Source organism: Glossina fuscipes, unplaced genomic scaffold, assembly GCF_014805625.2.
Source record: "Glossina fuscipes isolate IAEA_lab_2018 unplaced genomic scaffold, Yale_Gfus_2 90, whole genome shotgun sequence".
Classification (NCBI taxonomy): domain Eukaryota; kingdom Metazoa; phylum Arthropoda; class Insecta; order Diptera; family Glossinidae; genus Glossina; species Glossina fuscipes.
Window position 1 is genome coordinate 2258086 of NW_023998444.1, and position 15521 is coordinate 2273606.

The following is a 15521-nucleotide window of genomic DNA, read 5'->3' on the forward strand; positions in this document are numbered from 1 at the left end:
GTTCAGTTTTTGCCATTTTTGCGAAGGCACTCCAGCATCGCCATACAATATGCGTTCACATGTTTGTAGATTTGTTTGCTATAATTTATGAGTAAGGAGCGAGAAAGCAATTTTTTAAATTATTTTGAAGAGCAGAGGTGTCGCCTGTTTACGTGTTACTATAGCAATGTTATGTGACCGATTTGATCTGCTTTCAATACCAACCTGTGATAACTGTTTCTGCTAAATTCAAAGTCGTTAGCTTTATTTTTGTGGGCAGGAAAATGCAACAGACATTAAACAGATGGGCAGATGGACGTACTTAAATTGATGCGTAATTTTATGCTGATCAAGAATAAATACGCGTGGTGATGTCTGAAGATCCCTTCTGGGCGCTACGAACCGATTGACAAAATGTAACCATTCCCTCATTCTTCAGTGATGGGTATAAAGATGGATGGATAGTTGGGACATTTAGTCGCGCACACAAACTAAATATACTTCCTATCGCAAGTAAAGTAAAATATGATATAACAGAAAGCTTAACAAAATGTTATGAAAAGCTTTCTCTTTTACATTATTCATGCAATTGTGGTATGTCCAGCGATAACATAACAGCGAAGGTAACGTAAAAAGCAAAGCAATCTAAAAATTGCGTTATTTTTTGATCACATTTGAAAGAGAAATAGTATGAGAAAGAGAGTAAAGAGATTAATAAACAAAGAATAAAAAATAGTTTCTTTTATAAATAAATTCGTTTTTTCTTTCATTAGTAAGATATCAAGCGTGAAGTGTAGTAGTAGTAAAAATACATATAAGTTGGCGGCAATTTATCTTTTTTAGATCCATTGCCCTTCAATTTATTAATTCGATTTATTTTGTATCGTTCATAATAAGTGAATAAAAAAAAACCAAAAAAAGACCAAAAGTAATTTAACAAAGCTAAATGACCGAAGAGTAAGTTTCTAGAATTTTTAATTCATTTTGATAAGAGAATTTCTATTGTTATTATAATTTAATATTAAAGATTACTTGTGATCAACACTACATTAGGACCAATTAAAGGGCAACAATGCACTGGTGTATACGATGATGTCTATTATAGCTTTGAAAAAATACCGTTTGCTGAAAAACCTCTTGGCTCGTTACGTTTCCGTCCTCCTGTTGCAAAAAAACCATGGACCGAAATACTCGATTGCACTGAAAAGCCACCGAAACCAATGCAAAAAAATTTATTGAATCAACAAATAGAGGGAAATGAAGATTGTTTGTATTTAAACGTGTATTGCAAGGAGGTATGTTGGGAAAACTTTAAAAAGTTAAAGAAGAAGAAGATGCGTAACGTTATTAATATGAAATTTTTTTACCCTACACCACAAGCTTACAGCAGTAGTAGTAGTTTGGATGTATAAAATATCATATTCAAGTCCTTCGACTCGGAAAGTGATTCTGAAACAATCGGTGTAATAAAAGTTGGGTTTCTCTCAGTTAGTTCGATTCAAAACGTAATTCTGAATCTATCGGTGCGATGATCGGTGCGAGATGAGTCTATGTCAAATTTTCACAAGCTTGTCTGTCCGTAAGTCCGTCTTGCATTATTCTGTTCAACCAGAAGATCGTAATTTTTGAGATATTTTGATGACTTAGACATGTTCGGCTTACGGAAGAAAGCTATTGTAAATAATTCGAAAGGTACCGATTTTTCGACTACTCCCCATATAAAGTCATTTATGAATGCTACCATAATGCTTTTACTTTCTGATCTTCAGCTAAAAACATATAAACCCTTACCGGTTATTGTGTTTCTATTTGGTGGGGGTTTTGAACGTGGTGATCCCACCAGAGACCTACATGGCCCCGATTATTTTATGATGAAGCCGGTTATCCTCATTACTCTCAGTTATCGTTTGGGTCCTTTTGGTAAATACATTTTCAATTTTGATTTACATGATTTCCTTAAATCTTCCCAAAATGTTTGCTTTTGCAGGCTTTCTAAGCTTTAAAGATCCCGCTTTGGGTATACCAGGTAATACGGGCTTGAAGGATCAACTGTTAGCTTTGCAATGGATTAAAGCGAACGTTCATCATTTTAACGGCGATAGTGAGAATATTACTTTAGCTGGTGAAAGCGCTGGTGCGGCTTCAGCTCATTATCTAATGTGTTGCCCATTGGCTCGTGGTCTCTTCCACAAAGCCATACTTATGTCAGGCACTATACTATGTTCCTGGGCTTATTCTCCCCTCAAAAATATTCCTTTACGTTTAGCTCAGGCATTAGGTTATCAAGGCCCGGTTACGGATGAGAAAAATATATTCGAATTTTTACAGCAGCAATCTGGTGAAAATCTTCTCAAGCCCTATTTAAATACTAAAGAAGAAAATATGAATGATTTTTTGTTTACATATGGTCCGAGTATAGAGACATATCATACAGAAACTTGCATAATCGATAAAGATCCCGAAGAATTATTATCAGAATCATGGGGTAATGAAATCCCAATACTAATAAGTGGTACATCGTTCGAAGGGCTTATGATGTATGGTCGCGTTTATATGGCACCATTTCTCATTACTGAATTAGAAAATAATTCGCAGCATTTACTGCCTCTCGCTTTAAAACAAAATTATTCAATGGATATGCAAAAGGTATTCGCGAAAAGAATTCAAGAATTACATTTTGGTGATAAGCCATTCAGCTTGGAAAGCATTTTAAATTATTGCGAGGTTAGTAGAAACCTATTGAATTGAATTGAATTGAATTTGTAACTATTTTCAATTAATGTTTATATACTCGTAGTATGCGTCATATAAAGTTATTTGGCATCCAATTTTGCGTACTCTGCATGCTCGCCTTAAATGTAAATCAAAAAAAACTTCTGCTGATACTTGTGCTACTGCTGCTGACAGTTATTTGTATCGTTTCGATTTCGATTCACCGCATTTCAATCATCAACGTATCAAATATTGCGGCAAACAGTTACGCGGTGTGGCCCATGTCGATGATCATTCGTATTTATTCTTCGGTAATTTCTCATGGAAATTATCTACCGAAACACCAGAATACAAAACCATTAAACGCATGATTGACATTTGGACGAGTTTTGCTCAATGCTCACGTCCTTTTTCCTATGCTACAGATAGCGTAGAAAATAGCGATAAGATAACGCAATCATGGTTACCAGTTGTAACTGGCTTTAATGAAAGCAATGCTACCGTTACGATAAAATGTTTGAATATTGATAATCAACTGGAATTGATTGATTTGCCTGAGATGGCAAAACTCCAGACATGGGAAAGTCTCTACCAATATGTAAAATAGTTTACTAAACTTAGAGGAAATGGAATTTAAATTTAATTTTTTTTTTTTTTTTTTTTTTTTTATACATAACACATATGTGCATATGAACCAAACACTGTGATGAATTGAGACAATAAATATGAAAATGAAGAAAAATGAAAGCATTTTAGTAACGCGGAGTAGTCTAAAATAAATTACAGAAGGGCAGAAGGGTATGTTAACTTTATGCGGACGAATGCATTATTCGGGAGGACTTGGAAAGGAATCAGCTTGTCAGCATCATTTTCAGTCCCTCTGGCCTTCTTGTTTTCTTGTCTTCAATTTACAGGCAATAATTTCCGAGATATTTTCGTGAAACTCGGCACACTGTTTTGTGTATGTTGACTCGAGCACAAACTAAACTATTAAACATGGTTCGAATAGGACCATTTTTTCAACCATTTTCCTTATTAAGGCTGTCTGTCCTACGAATATTGTTCCATTCAACCGACATTTTGGGATATTTTTGTTATACTGATCTATTCAGAAACATTTTCAGAATCTATTAAAGCTCCTTTGACCCTCTGTCCGACTCACTTTCCTATCATATCTATGTACCTTAGCTGCATTATTAAGAATATGAATGAAAGACTATGTAAGCCGAAATGGTGTAGGGTACCTAAAAGTCGGCTTTGTCCCTATAATATCCTTACCTTTTTTTTAAAAGCTGCTCCCATATAAAAAAAGTTCATCAAAATAGTTTGCAACTTTACATGCATTACCAGGACTTTTAAATCGGGAAAGGTAAAATTAGCTCATTCGTTATTTTCAATGTTAAAAACGCACTGTTAGCATTATTTACGACCTAGACGGCCTGCCGCTTTGTAGACTTGCACTTAAACATTGTCTTGACGATCGTAATTAATTAACTTCAGTTACATAGCGAGCACAAGTAAAATACTCTTAAGCTTAATTCTTTCAATGAAACGTCTGTGTTGTTCTGTGGGAGAATTCATTGATTAATGTGGCTATGTTTGGATGAAAAGAAATAACTTTTTCTGTTGCTTAGGTTTCTCTCCTTAGGCTATTATTTTATACTCAGAGACATTTATGGAAATACCTTACGCTCAAAGAAATTTCTTAAAAGCTCTATAAACACATTTATTGCTTCTCTTATGGGAGCAAATTTGAAAAGTTCATCTCTTCAAATAAGATCTTATACAAAATACCTTGATAATGTTTTGTTTATTATTTGATAAAAAACGTTTTATAGTAATCATTGAGTAAAGAGGTTCGTCTTCATTTTTTACTTTCCTTCTTTCTTGTAGAGAAAAAAAAAAAGACCAAAAAAACTTTGAATAAAATAAAATAAATAAAAATGCTTTGGCGCTGGTGCTATTGAACAACAATAAGAACTACAATTTTTTAACAAATATGACCGAGTTTGTATAAAATATTATCAGCTAATGTATTAGAAAATTGATTAAAAAATTTTTTCACAGCTGTCATCCGATCATAACAACCACACATGGTTGTGTCAAAGGGCTCTTGAAATGTTCAGTTTATAATGACAATTACTATAGCTTTGAGAAGATACCGTATGCTCAGCCTCCTATAAATAATTTACGCTTCAAAGCACCGGAGCCTGTAACCCCTTGGGTGGAAGTGCGAGAATGCTTTCAATTAGATGTTAGACCAATGCAACAAAATTACTTCAAAAAGATTGTTGAAGGTTCTGAGGATTGTTTGTATTTGAATGTCTATACGAAGAAGGTAAGATAATTAAGTTTGGTTTCCCTTTTTTTTTTTTAAATAACATTTTTCGCTTTCTTTTTTCTTTCAAGTTGATTAGTTCAAAACCTTTGCCGGTTATGATTTATTTGTATGGAGGAGCTTTCGAATTGGGCGATGCGACCACAAATAATTTGGGGCCAGATTATTTTATGATGGAAGATGTGATATTAGTTACCATGAATTATAGGCTGGGGCCCTTAGGTATATACATTTTTCCTTTTATATGAGATTTGTTTTCTCTTCTCTTTTGTTTAAAAATTTCCAGGATTTCTTAGTTTTGAGGATCCTTCTCTCGATATACCTGGTAATGCCGGTTTAAAAGATCAATTAATGGCCATAAAATGGTTTAAAGAAAATTGCCTTAAGTTTAATGGTGATCCTGATAATATAACCTTGTTTGGTGAAAGTGCCGGCTCGGCAGCCGCTCATTTGCTAATGATGAGCGAAAAAACAAAAGGGCTCTTTCATAAAGCCATACTAATGTCGGGTACAATAAATAATAAATGGGCCTGCGTACCGCCAGGAAATTATGCTCATCGTTTAGCTAAAGCTACTGGCTACGACGGGGAATATTCGGATCCGTTAATATTAAAACATTTACAACAAATACCATCTGATCAGCTAACAAGTGTCGATGTACTAACTGAAGAGGAAATATTTAATGATGTTGCCTTTGTTTGGGGCCCTATAGTAGAACCTTATGATAGTCCTTCTGCTTTAATAACACGCAGCTTAGATAAATTGCTTACCACTAGCTGGTCCAATGAAATCCCCCTGATTCTGGGTGGTACATCGTTTGAAGGTCTACTTAAGTTGCCGAGCATTAAGAAAAGACCGCAACGTATAGAGATATTAAACGAGAAGCCTGAACTAATCGTTCCTCAAGATATCCGATTAAAACAAACCTTAGAAGAGTCTCAAAGTTTGGGAAGACAAATCTTGAAAATGTATTTTCATAACAAAGATATGAATATTGAAAATGTTTTCAATTATTTAGAGGTGAGTGGAGGACCAATACAACGCAACAAATTTTTTAGATTTTTATTCCTTTTCTAGATTCTCTCGTACACTCGTTATTGGATAGGGTTCCAATTTACCATATTTCAACGTTTACGTTATGCTACGCGTGCCCCTACCTACATGTATCGTTTTGACTTCGATTCTCCTAACTTTAATTTATATCGTGTAAAATATTGCGGTCGCGAGGTAAGAGGTGCTGCGCACGCCGATGACGTTTCTTATTTATTTTATTGTCGACGGGCGTGGAAGCTGCCTCTAGATAGCCTCGAATATTTGACTATACGACGTATGATCGGTATGTGGACTTCATTTGCTAGTACCTCCAATCCGAATTGCAAAGAAATTCAATCATCTGAATGGACCTGCGTGAACGATAAGCAACCCTTCGCGGCACTTAATATAAGCGATGAAGTGCAAATGTTAGAAGAGTTACCCGAAACAGAGAAGTTAAAATTTTGGTTGAGCCTTTATAATGAATAATTCAAGTAAATAAAAGAAGAGCTTATTCACACTCGTGCTTGGTTTAGATAACCCTTCACTTATTTAGTTAGAACCCGGTTTAACCTGACTTATAATCATTATTAAAGCCGGACAAATCAATACTAAGATTAAAGTCATCAAGCACTACCATACTTGAGGCTTGAACACACGAACATTGAATTGTTAGTCGAGTTAGTCGAGCGGATTATCCGGAAATCGAAACACTTGAGAAAGCTTTATTTTTTTTTAGGACTGTACTAGATTAGAAAGATATGAAAAAGAAATTGAGCCGGTTTTTTCTGAATTTTGTTTTTTTAATAACGAGTGCATTCCATATGCAAGGAATTCAGGAACCGTTATCCATTTCTTGCAGCTTGTAATACACTAAACACTAATACACTACTGGCTAATCCTGTCTAACACAACTGTTACTGACCCTTTGATATTCAGAACATGGACATAAGAATCGTAGGCAGATTTTGTATATAACAGACTGATACTTTAATACACGTAAATGACTTGCAGCTTGTAATACACTAAACACTAATACACTACTGGCTAATCCTGTCTAATACAACTGTTACTGACCCTTTGATATTCAGAACATGAGAATAAGAATCGTAGGCAGATTTTGTATATAACAGACTGATACTTTAATAAACGTAAATGAAGAGTACTACCAGCTGATTCTTTCGCTGCATATAGCTCCTAACAAACTACTAACTAATGCTTTCATATATCAGAGATTGACTTTCAATAATGTTAGCTATCAGAGAAATGAATCACAATATATTACCGACTGATACTTTTATTACACGTAGTCCTGAACACATTACTCACTGACCCTTTCATATTCAGAACGTAAATCCAAGAAACGCAGAGAGATTTTGTATGTAAGGAGAATTTTTTAGGAAAAGGGGAAGAATATTGGCTTTCAGTGAAATGAATCACAATGCTGATACTTTCACTACACGTAGTCTTCAATCCGCTACTGACTGACCCTGTTCTACTCACACCCTGTTCTAGCAGAGGAATCAAGAATTGCAGACAAATTTTGTATATAACAGAAAACTGACTTCGAATAATATCAGCTTTCAGTTAACACAAATACGCTAAGTAAAGAAAATCATAATCGAGACATTTAAAGAAAGCCCAAGAATTACAGCAAAAGCAATTAATAATATTTGCGCATTTTTGATATAGTGCACCGGTATCACGTATTCATTTCTCACAGATAAGCTTATAAAGTTGTTGAATTAATTTAATTGTCATATATATAAAGAAGAATTTATGCCAATTTGCTTAACAGTCGCTCAGTGCTTATGAAATTATTATCAACAATGTCTGCGAAGTAAGTTTTCATATATAATTCACAATATATTGTATAGAGCTCTCTGCATTTCGTTCCTACAGTATTTATCCAGTTATCACCCTACCGGTTGGACAAATACGAGGAATTCAACGGCAAACAATTTACAATGACGAGTACTTTAGTTTTGAAGGTATTCCATATGCTCAACCTCCCGTAGGAGAATTACGCTTTAAAGCACCTCTACCAGCAAAACCATGGTCGGGTATAAGAGATTGCGTTGACTTTCAAGTAAAGCCAATGCAAAAAGATCCCAAAACTGGTTTGGCAGTAGGATCAGAGGATTGTTTGTATTTGAATGTTTACACAAAACAGGTAAGCAATGGAGAAAAGAACAACGAATAAAATCGAAAGAGCGAGCGAGAGAGAGAGAGAGAGACAGAAAGCAATAGCTTTTTTTATTTCTCTTATCGTTTATTTCTCTCAATATTTTTACTCTTAGCTTCACTCTTCAGAATCTTTGCCGGTTATGTTTTATATATATGGTGGTGGGTTTTATAAGGGCGAAGGTACTCGCTACCTCTACAGTCCAGACTATTTAATGCGTGCCAATGTGGTGGTTGTAACATTCAATTATCGCTTGGATTCATTGGGTAAAGTATAGCAAGTATTTACAGTGCATTCCTGTGTTAATGGCAGATATTTTTAAAAAAATAATTTCAGGTTTTCTTAGCCTAAAAGATCGAGAACTTCAAGTTCCCGGTAATGCCGGCTTAAAAGATCAAGTTTTGGCCTTAAAATGGGTTAAGCAATATATTAAATATTTCAATGGTAACAATGAAAATATTACGGTATTCGGTAGCAGTGCTGGAGCTGCTAGCACTCATCACCTTATGCTCACACCTCAAACTGAAAATCTTTTCCACAAAGCTATTTGTATGTCTGGTAGTGCACTCAATGTTTGGGCATGCAAGCCTGCTAAGGATTATGCTTATCGTTTGGCAAACTGTTACGGATATCAATACGAAAATAACGATCGTTTAGTTTTGGAATTTCTTAAAACTTTGGATGCTGAAAAGCTAATATTACATAATCTATTCAATGAGGATAATTTCGGACAAGAGTTAGCTTTCGCTCCCACTATAGAACCGTATCGCAGTGATGACTGCATTATAGACAAAAAACCAGAGGCAATGTTGCCCACAGCGTGGAGTAATCAAATACCTTTGATAGTGGGATCAGTGGCTGATGAAGGTTTACTAATCTATCGCTCATTGAGAGATCACCTGGAGAGACTAAAGATTTCTCACGAAGAGCCCGAATCTGTTATACCTCAAATTATTAAGAGCAAAGAAAATTCAGAGTTATATAAGAAATTAATTGAAATACATTTTGGCCATGAAGGACCTAAAGAGAATATGTTGCAAGAATTTATAAAGGTAAGAGAGGAAAGAGAAGTATCTATGAAAATTTTAAAATATATTTGAAATTTTTGTTCATTTTCAGTTTTACGGCTGCTTTATAATCAATTACGGTATACAACGGTTTATTACATCTCGCTTAACTTATTCAAAAGCACCGACTTATCGCTATCGCTTTGCTTTCGATTCGCCCACTTTTAATCATTACCGTACTCTATTCTGCGGCAACGATTTAAAGAAAGGAGTACCTCATGCCGGGGAGTTATCGTATCTGTGGTTTTCATCAGCGTCTTGGAAATTAGATAGCAGCACATTGGAATTTCAAATGATAAAAACAATTGTCGATATTTTTACAAGCTTTTCACAAACATCAGATCCCAATTGTTTTGCTCTACAACCGACGAAGTGGAAACCTTTAAATTCTTCTGATAACTACATGGCTTTATTAATTGATCAAGTTATAAAATTCACTGAAATCCCCGAGAAAGATATTCTTTCAATTTGGGAAAAATTATTCCAATAAAAAAAAAAAAAACAAAATTTCTTTCAACAAAGTACTTATTGCTCAAGCGTCAACTGTAGAGCTTTCAATCTCTAAGATGTCACGCCACTTGACAGCAAGCTTTTCACATTTTGAGAATTTAAGAGTCGTTCAGTTCAATGCTTACTCTTTAGTTAAACATTTAAAATCCGCTATTAAACATTTTCACTTAACAAATTCTAAGAAAAGAACGAGTCTCGTAATGCAATCTGGGTAAACAAAGTGTGTTGTAAAATAGTTGCAAAAAATCTTCAAGTAATCAAATCGTAAAAATTAATAATAATGATATTAAATACAAATGCATTTTCTTGACAGAATTTTTTTGTAATTTTTTTTTTTTTTTTTTGTTCAATTTTTCTATCAGAACAACTGATGAGATCTTGGAAATCTCTCAAGGTTCAATTAAAGGTCGAAAATGCGCATCTTTATACGATCAAATTTACTATAGCTTTGAGGGCATACCATATGCTGAACCTCCTGTGGGGAGCTTACGTTTCAAGTCCCCTGTACCTGCCGGTGGTTGGTCTAACGTAAGAAATTGCACGGAATTCAAAGTGAAACCTATGCAAAAGAACAACATGGGCATAATAGAAGGTTCAGAAGATTGCCTCTATTTGAACGTGTATAGCAAAGACGTGAATAATTAAGATCTGAAAAGTTGAAAGAAATTTTAGAAAAAAAGAATCTGTTTTTCCTTTTTTCAGATAAAAAGTTTAGAAAAATTACCGGTAATGGTTTGGATATACGGTGGAGGTTTTTCAACTGGATCGTGTATTAAAGATAAATTCGGTCCCGATTATCTCATGCATGAAGACGTAGTTGTGGTTACTTTCAATTACCGCGTATCAGTATTGGGTAAAATCTTTTCAACTTTGAATTTAAAAATTTTTTCATTTTTGTTTTGCTTTCTTCTCTAGGATTTCTTAGTTTATGCGATCCTGCTTTGAAAGTACCCGGCAATGCCGGTTTAAAGGATCAAGTATTGGCCTTAGAATGGGTTAGGAAAAATATCGTCCATTTCGGAGGCGATCCTAATAATATAACTTTATTTGGCGAGAGTGCTGGGGCAGCTTCAATTCATTACTTGCTCAGTACCGAACGTACGCGTCATATGTTTCACAAGGCAATTTGTATGTCCGGTTGTATGCTAAATAATTGGGCATTTAGTTATGATGCGCCTGTTTTATCGTGTCTCGTTGCCTGCTCTAAGGGCTATAAGGGTCCGAAAGATAATGAAAAACTTGTCTTGGAATTCTTGCAACATTTGCCAGCTAATGAATTGATCGATGTAGATGCCATAAATGATGAAGTTCGGGCCAGGGGTTATCTATACGCTTTTATGCCATCATTTGAGACATACGAGGCTGAAGATTCCATTATAACTCAACCGTTGTGGTTATCAATGAAAACGGCTTGGGGTAATGAAATACCCGTTGTTATCGGTGGTACATCGTTTGAGGGTTTACTTATGTATCCAAGATTAAAGAAGAGACCAGAAATTATGTCTAGGCTGGCTCAACAACCGGAAAAACTTTTGCCTGCAGACATATCCTTGTTTGGTAGAAGAAAACAAGTAAAATGCTTGTCAGAAACATTAAAAGAAACGCATTTTGGTGATAAGGAATTGAATGAGAAAAATATTTTACTTTTTCTCGATGTAAGTGATATGAATTTGTTTGAAACAACCTTTTCTTATATCTAATAAAACAAGCGCTAATCTCAATGACTCGGGGCAGATGTCTCAAAGACACAATTGTGAGTCTATCTATCTATCATTAGTTTAGTCTCCAGGATCCGCTGTGCTTTTTTTTAGCTTCGCTAGAGCTAGGGCTTCACGTACCTTTGTAAAAATAGTCTCAATTCCTAGATTTTAATTATTAGTCGAATTTTTGATTTAAGAAATCGTTTTCATATACATGGATACAAAGTAAAAGTTGCAAAAAACCGATTAATCGAGTTAGGCAACCGAGTTAAACCAACCAGTTGTCAGTCCGGCGGTCATTATAATTAATTTAGATTGCTTCAATTGACTTATCCAGTTGAAAGGATTAGCGCTTAATTAATCCTACCAACAGTCGATTTTTTATTCAAAAAGATTCCAAGCTTTAGCCATAAAAGAAAAAAAAAACGATTTAAAAGGAGAAGGATTCACACGTCAAAACAATTCTCTCCCTTCACTAAATAATTGTAATTTTTATTAAATTTTTCTTTCCTTTTTAAGTATTTTTCTTATCGCTTATTCTGGCATCCACTTCATCGTGTCATCGCTGCTCGCTTAAAGTACGCTTCAGCATCCACGTATCAATATTGCTTCGATTTCGATTCGCCCACCTTTAATCATCATCGGAATATGTTTTGCGGTAACGATATAACTGAAGGTGTGGCTCATGCCGATGACTTATCCTATCTCTTCTATTCCTATTATTCGCGACCATTAAACAATGATTCAAAGGAATATTTAACGATACTGCGTTTGATTAAAATATGGACAACATTTGCTAAAAACTCAAATCCAAATTGTGTTTATGTTAACGATTGGGAGGAGGTGAAGACAGCGGGTATATATAAATGGTTAAATATTGGCTCTGACGTGATATTCGGTGATATGCCCACTGGTGTAATGAATAAATTTCAAGTTTGGAATAATTTATATGGTGAAAATTTAATAGAGTGAAAAAAAAAGAAAAAATTGATATATAAAAATAGGAAATCATGTAACAATTTTAATAAATTTTATTGGAAGAAATTGAAAAAAAAAATACTTGTTAGTTATTTTAATACCCTACACTACTTATGGTATAAGGGTGTATTTTAAGTTTGTGCGGATGTATGGAACTCACGGAAGGACTTGATATAAATACACTCTTTGTTATACCGATCAATTTCAAATCACTTTTTAAACCAATCTAAGCTTGCCAGGGTATCTGTCCGCCTTGATTTCTTATATTCAGTTAAAAGATAGATGGACAGATGGACTGACAAACATCAATAGTATATCGATTTTATAAGATCTATGAAATTCATTTCTGGTAGCTATGAAGTTTTTGACAAAGTGTATGTAACCATCACAAGAAGGTAATAATAGTAAAATTTTGGGTAATTAGGGCCGAGATGGTTTAAATTTTTTTACGTTAAATTATTATTATAATGTAATATAAATTCATCACAAAGCATAGAATTAAATTGCCGTGTGAACTACAGTTTTCGTTATGTGAGAGAGGGTTCAAAAATTGCTGCAACTGGTCCAAAGTTTTCATTCCAATTTAGAATGCCGGAAATACTGCTACTTAACCACTTCTGCCGACAATTTTTTCCATATAACTACATTTCAGAATAAAGTGTTGTATGAGGAGTGGTTGAAAACGAGGGCCGATACGAACCAATAGCGTTCGTCCTTGGGCCAAAAAATGTCACTGTACCAAATTTCATCGAAATATCTCAAAAATTGCGACCTGTAGCTTGAATACAAATATACATGGACAGACGGGCAAGAAGGTTTAGACCAACTCAGATTATGATTCTGAATCGATTGGTATAATATAGAAGGTGGGTCTATCTCAAGCTCTCCTGCTTGTTACATACGTCCGCGCTTACCTAATATACCTATGTACTATAAATGGTGTATAAGGGTATAAATATAAACATCGATATCATCGCGCGGGTATTTAAAAAAACTACAGACTCGGTACTTTTTGTGCAACGTAGATGCAGCCGAAAAATAAATGATAAATTAAGACGAGATTAGATTAAAAATATCAGATAAAACAGAAAAATGATGGGTGCATTTGACAGTGAATATTACATCGAACCAACAAGTAAGCATGAAAATCAGAAATCTTCAACATGAATTTAGTAAAATGTAAACATTTCCTGTTTGCGCATGCACAGACGCACACAAGTGGCTTTGCTATAACCGTAGTATGTTTATGCGCTCGTATAGTGAATATATTCAACACATTCTACTATCGCACATACAAGTCTTTTTCTCAAAAGAGAACAATAAAATTATTATACTTAGGCAAAATCTATCTTTAAATATCCGTCGCTTCTTCATCTAATGCAAACTTATTTCGATCCCCAAATATTCAAAATCATGCCTAGTTACCTTATAAATGCTTACTTTTTACAGTAAGAAAGGGATCCCGAAACATATGCAGTCCAAATTTCCTCCAGATATTTGAACGGTTCTTAAAAATCTCACATGTACCTCGCACAAAACTGAGTAAATGAGCTTATTTCAGGTTTTTTCGCTCTCTTGCTCTCATAACGTTTGTTCATAATTATTGCAAACTATTACAGTCCAATGCTCCACCTTACAATATAAAATATTTTAATAAAAGATGTTATCTATATATACGTTTTGTAACAGTGTAGTAATGATCTTAAAGAACAAAAAAGGGTGGCAATGATTAAATTTTTATTGCAGTTAGGAAAGTGAAAAATTCATTCGGAAAAATTATTACACCCGGCATAACTTGTGGTATAAGGGCTTGAGAATACAGCCACCTCAATCCACTCCTTGGGATATTTTTATACAAGACAAGTAAAACTCTACTCGCTTTAGGGCGGAAGATGATTTTTTAACTTCGCTTACTATTTTTTTTTTTTTTTTTTGTAGTCCAGTCCCCTGGAATGTTTTGGTAAAACTATAATAAGCATATATCTTATATTACGAGATAATCCCTACTTCAGTCTTGAAGGGTTCGAAGTCAGTTCACTTGCTACCCTCAGCCGATTCAACTAAACCACTTAGCGGTTAATATCCTATTAAGTGGGGTAGCAATGTACTATCTTCCTTTACTCTAGTGTCTTAATGATCTTTGCATAATATGGCAGCCTCTCCTTACGCTAACATACTACCATAATCTTAATTTATTAAGTTTTTGAAAGCTTTTTAATAAACCGGCGAGAAAAGCTATTTTACCTACAAGTCTCCACATTTTAGTTTCACAATAATCAGCGAATTAGAGTTTATTGCCTATAGTAGGTTTGTTTAAACTGACATGTGTATCCCATGCGAAAAGTTCCTGCTGGTCCACTGTCAACTTAAAGGCATATAGAGCTTTCTCACCTCCTTTTACAACAAGTGTAAACGCAATTTTTGAACATCACCTATACCCTTGCATATTTTATTTATTTTAGGTATGCAATATTTTTGCTTGGACTCTCTAGCGCACTACGTAGCTTGCCTCCTTCATCCTTATCTGCGTCCGCACATCTGCTTATTCTTGGGTTGTTGGTTAAAATTTATGCATAAGAAGAGTTATAGAAAACTTTCTTACCCTACCCCTGAGAGAGATATATATACTTTAACGGAACATGACCGACATATCAGGTTGCTACAGTTATTTAATACTCAACGTTTTTTCATGCTAATACTTAATGAATTTAATGATTGAAATAAACTAATTGCACGTACTTTACATATTACAATTAATACAATATAATAAAGGCAATAAAGTATACACAATGTTTCAGATAGTAATATTTATATATATGTATATGAATATCTACAAATGAACGTAAGAATGAGAACAAGCGGTTGTAAGGGTAAAGCGAATATGTTTCCGATCTGCTTCGATCTCTGAACGAATATAAATATTCAAATTTACATTCAAGCAAGCACACATACACGCGCACGTACACAGAACAAAGATGAAAAATTATCGTCATATGAAAGCAAAAATCTTTTACATTCTA

At 34.5% G+C, this 15521-nt stretch overlaps 3 protein-coding genes across 3 annotated transcripts; all 3 read left to right on the forward strand.

Annotated features, from left to right (window-relative positions):
• Nucleotides 1–756: 756 nt before the first annotated feature.
• On the forward strand, nt 757–3316 carry LOC119638482 (esterase B1-like). The gene is made up of 5 exons (XM_038035290.1): nt 757–936; nt 1007–1274; nt 1749–1899; nt 1967–2703; nt 2777–3316. The coding sequence occupies exons 1-5, from the start codon at nt 926–928 to the stop codon at nt 3296–3298; spliced, it is 1689 nt and encodes a 562-aa protein (XP_037891218.1). The 5' UTR covers nt 757–925; the 3' UTR covers nt 3299–3316.
• A 1243-nt stretch (nt 3317–4559) lies between these two features.
• Nucleotides 4560–6996, forward strand: LOC119638476 (esterase B1-like). The gene is made up of 5 exons (XM_038035284.1): nt 4560–4698; nt 4759–5029; nt 5101–5251; nt 5316–6049; nt 6107–6996. The coding sequence occupies exons 1-5, from the start codon at nt 4691–4693 to the stop codon at nt 6548–6550; spliced, it is 1608 nt and encodes a 535-aa protein (XP_037891212.1). The 5' UTR covers nt 4560–4690; the 3' UTR covers nt 6551–6996.
• Nucleotides 6997–7713: 717 nt separating this feature from the next.
• On the forward strand, nt 7714–12535 carry LOC119638466. The gene is given in 10 exon segments (XM_038035262.1): nt 7714–7901; nt 7964–8234; nt 8362–8512; nt 8583–9298; nt 9366–9800; nt 9802–10034; nt 10186–10456; nt 10526–10676; nt 10739–11478; nt 12043–12535. Coding segments are annotated over 10 exon segments (3432 nt in total). The 5' UTR covers nt 7714–7890; the 3' UTR covers nt 12496–12535.
• The last annotated feature ends 2986 nt before the right edge of the window (nt 12536–15521 follow it).

Coding starts and splice junctions, on each gene's coding strand:
- LOC119638482 (XM_038035290.1), top strand. Junction 1,275..1,748: donor TAAACGTGTATTGCAAGGAG/GTATGTTGGGAA, acceptor TCTGATCTTCAG/CTAAAAACATATAAACCCTT. Junction 1,900..1,966: donor TTATCGTTTGGGTCCTTTTG/GTAAATACATTT, acceptor TTGCTTTTGCAG/GCTTTCTAAGCTTTAAAGAT.
- LOC119638476 (XM_038035284.1), top strand. Junction 5,252..5,315: donor TTATAGGCTGGGGCCCTTAG/GTATATACATTT, acceptor AAAAATTTCCAG/GATTTCTTAGTTTTGAGGAT. Junction 6,050..6,106: donor ATGTTTTCAATTATTTAGAG/GTGAGTGGAGGA, acceptor TTCCTTTTCTAG/ATTCTCTCGTACACTCGTTA.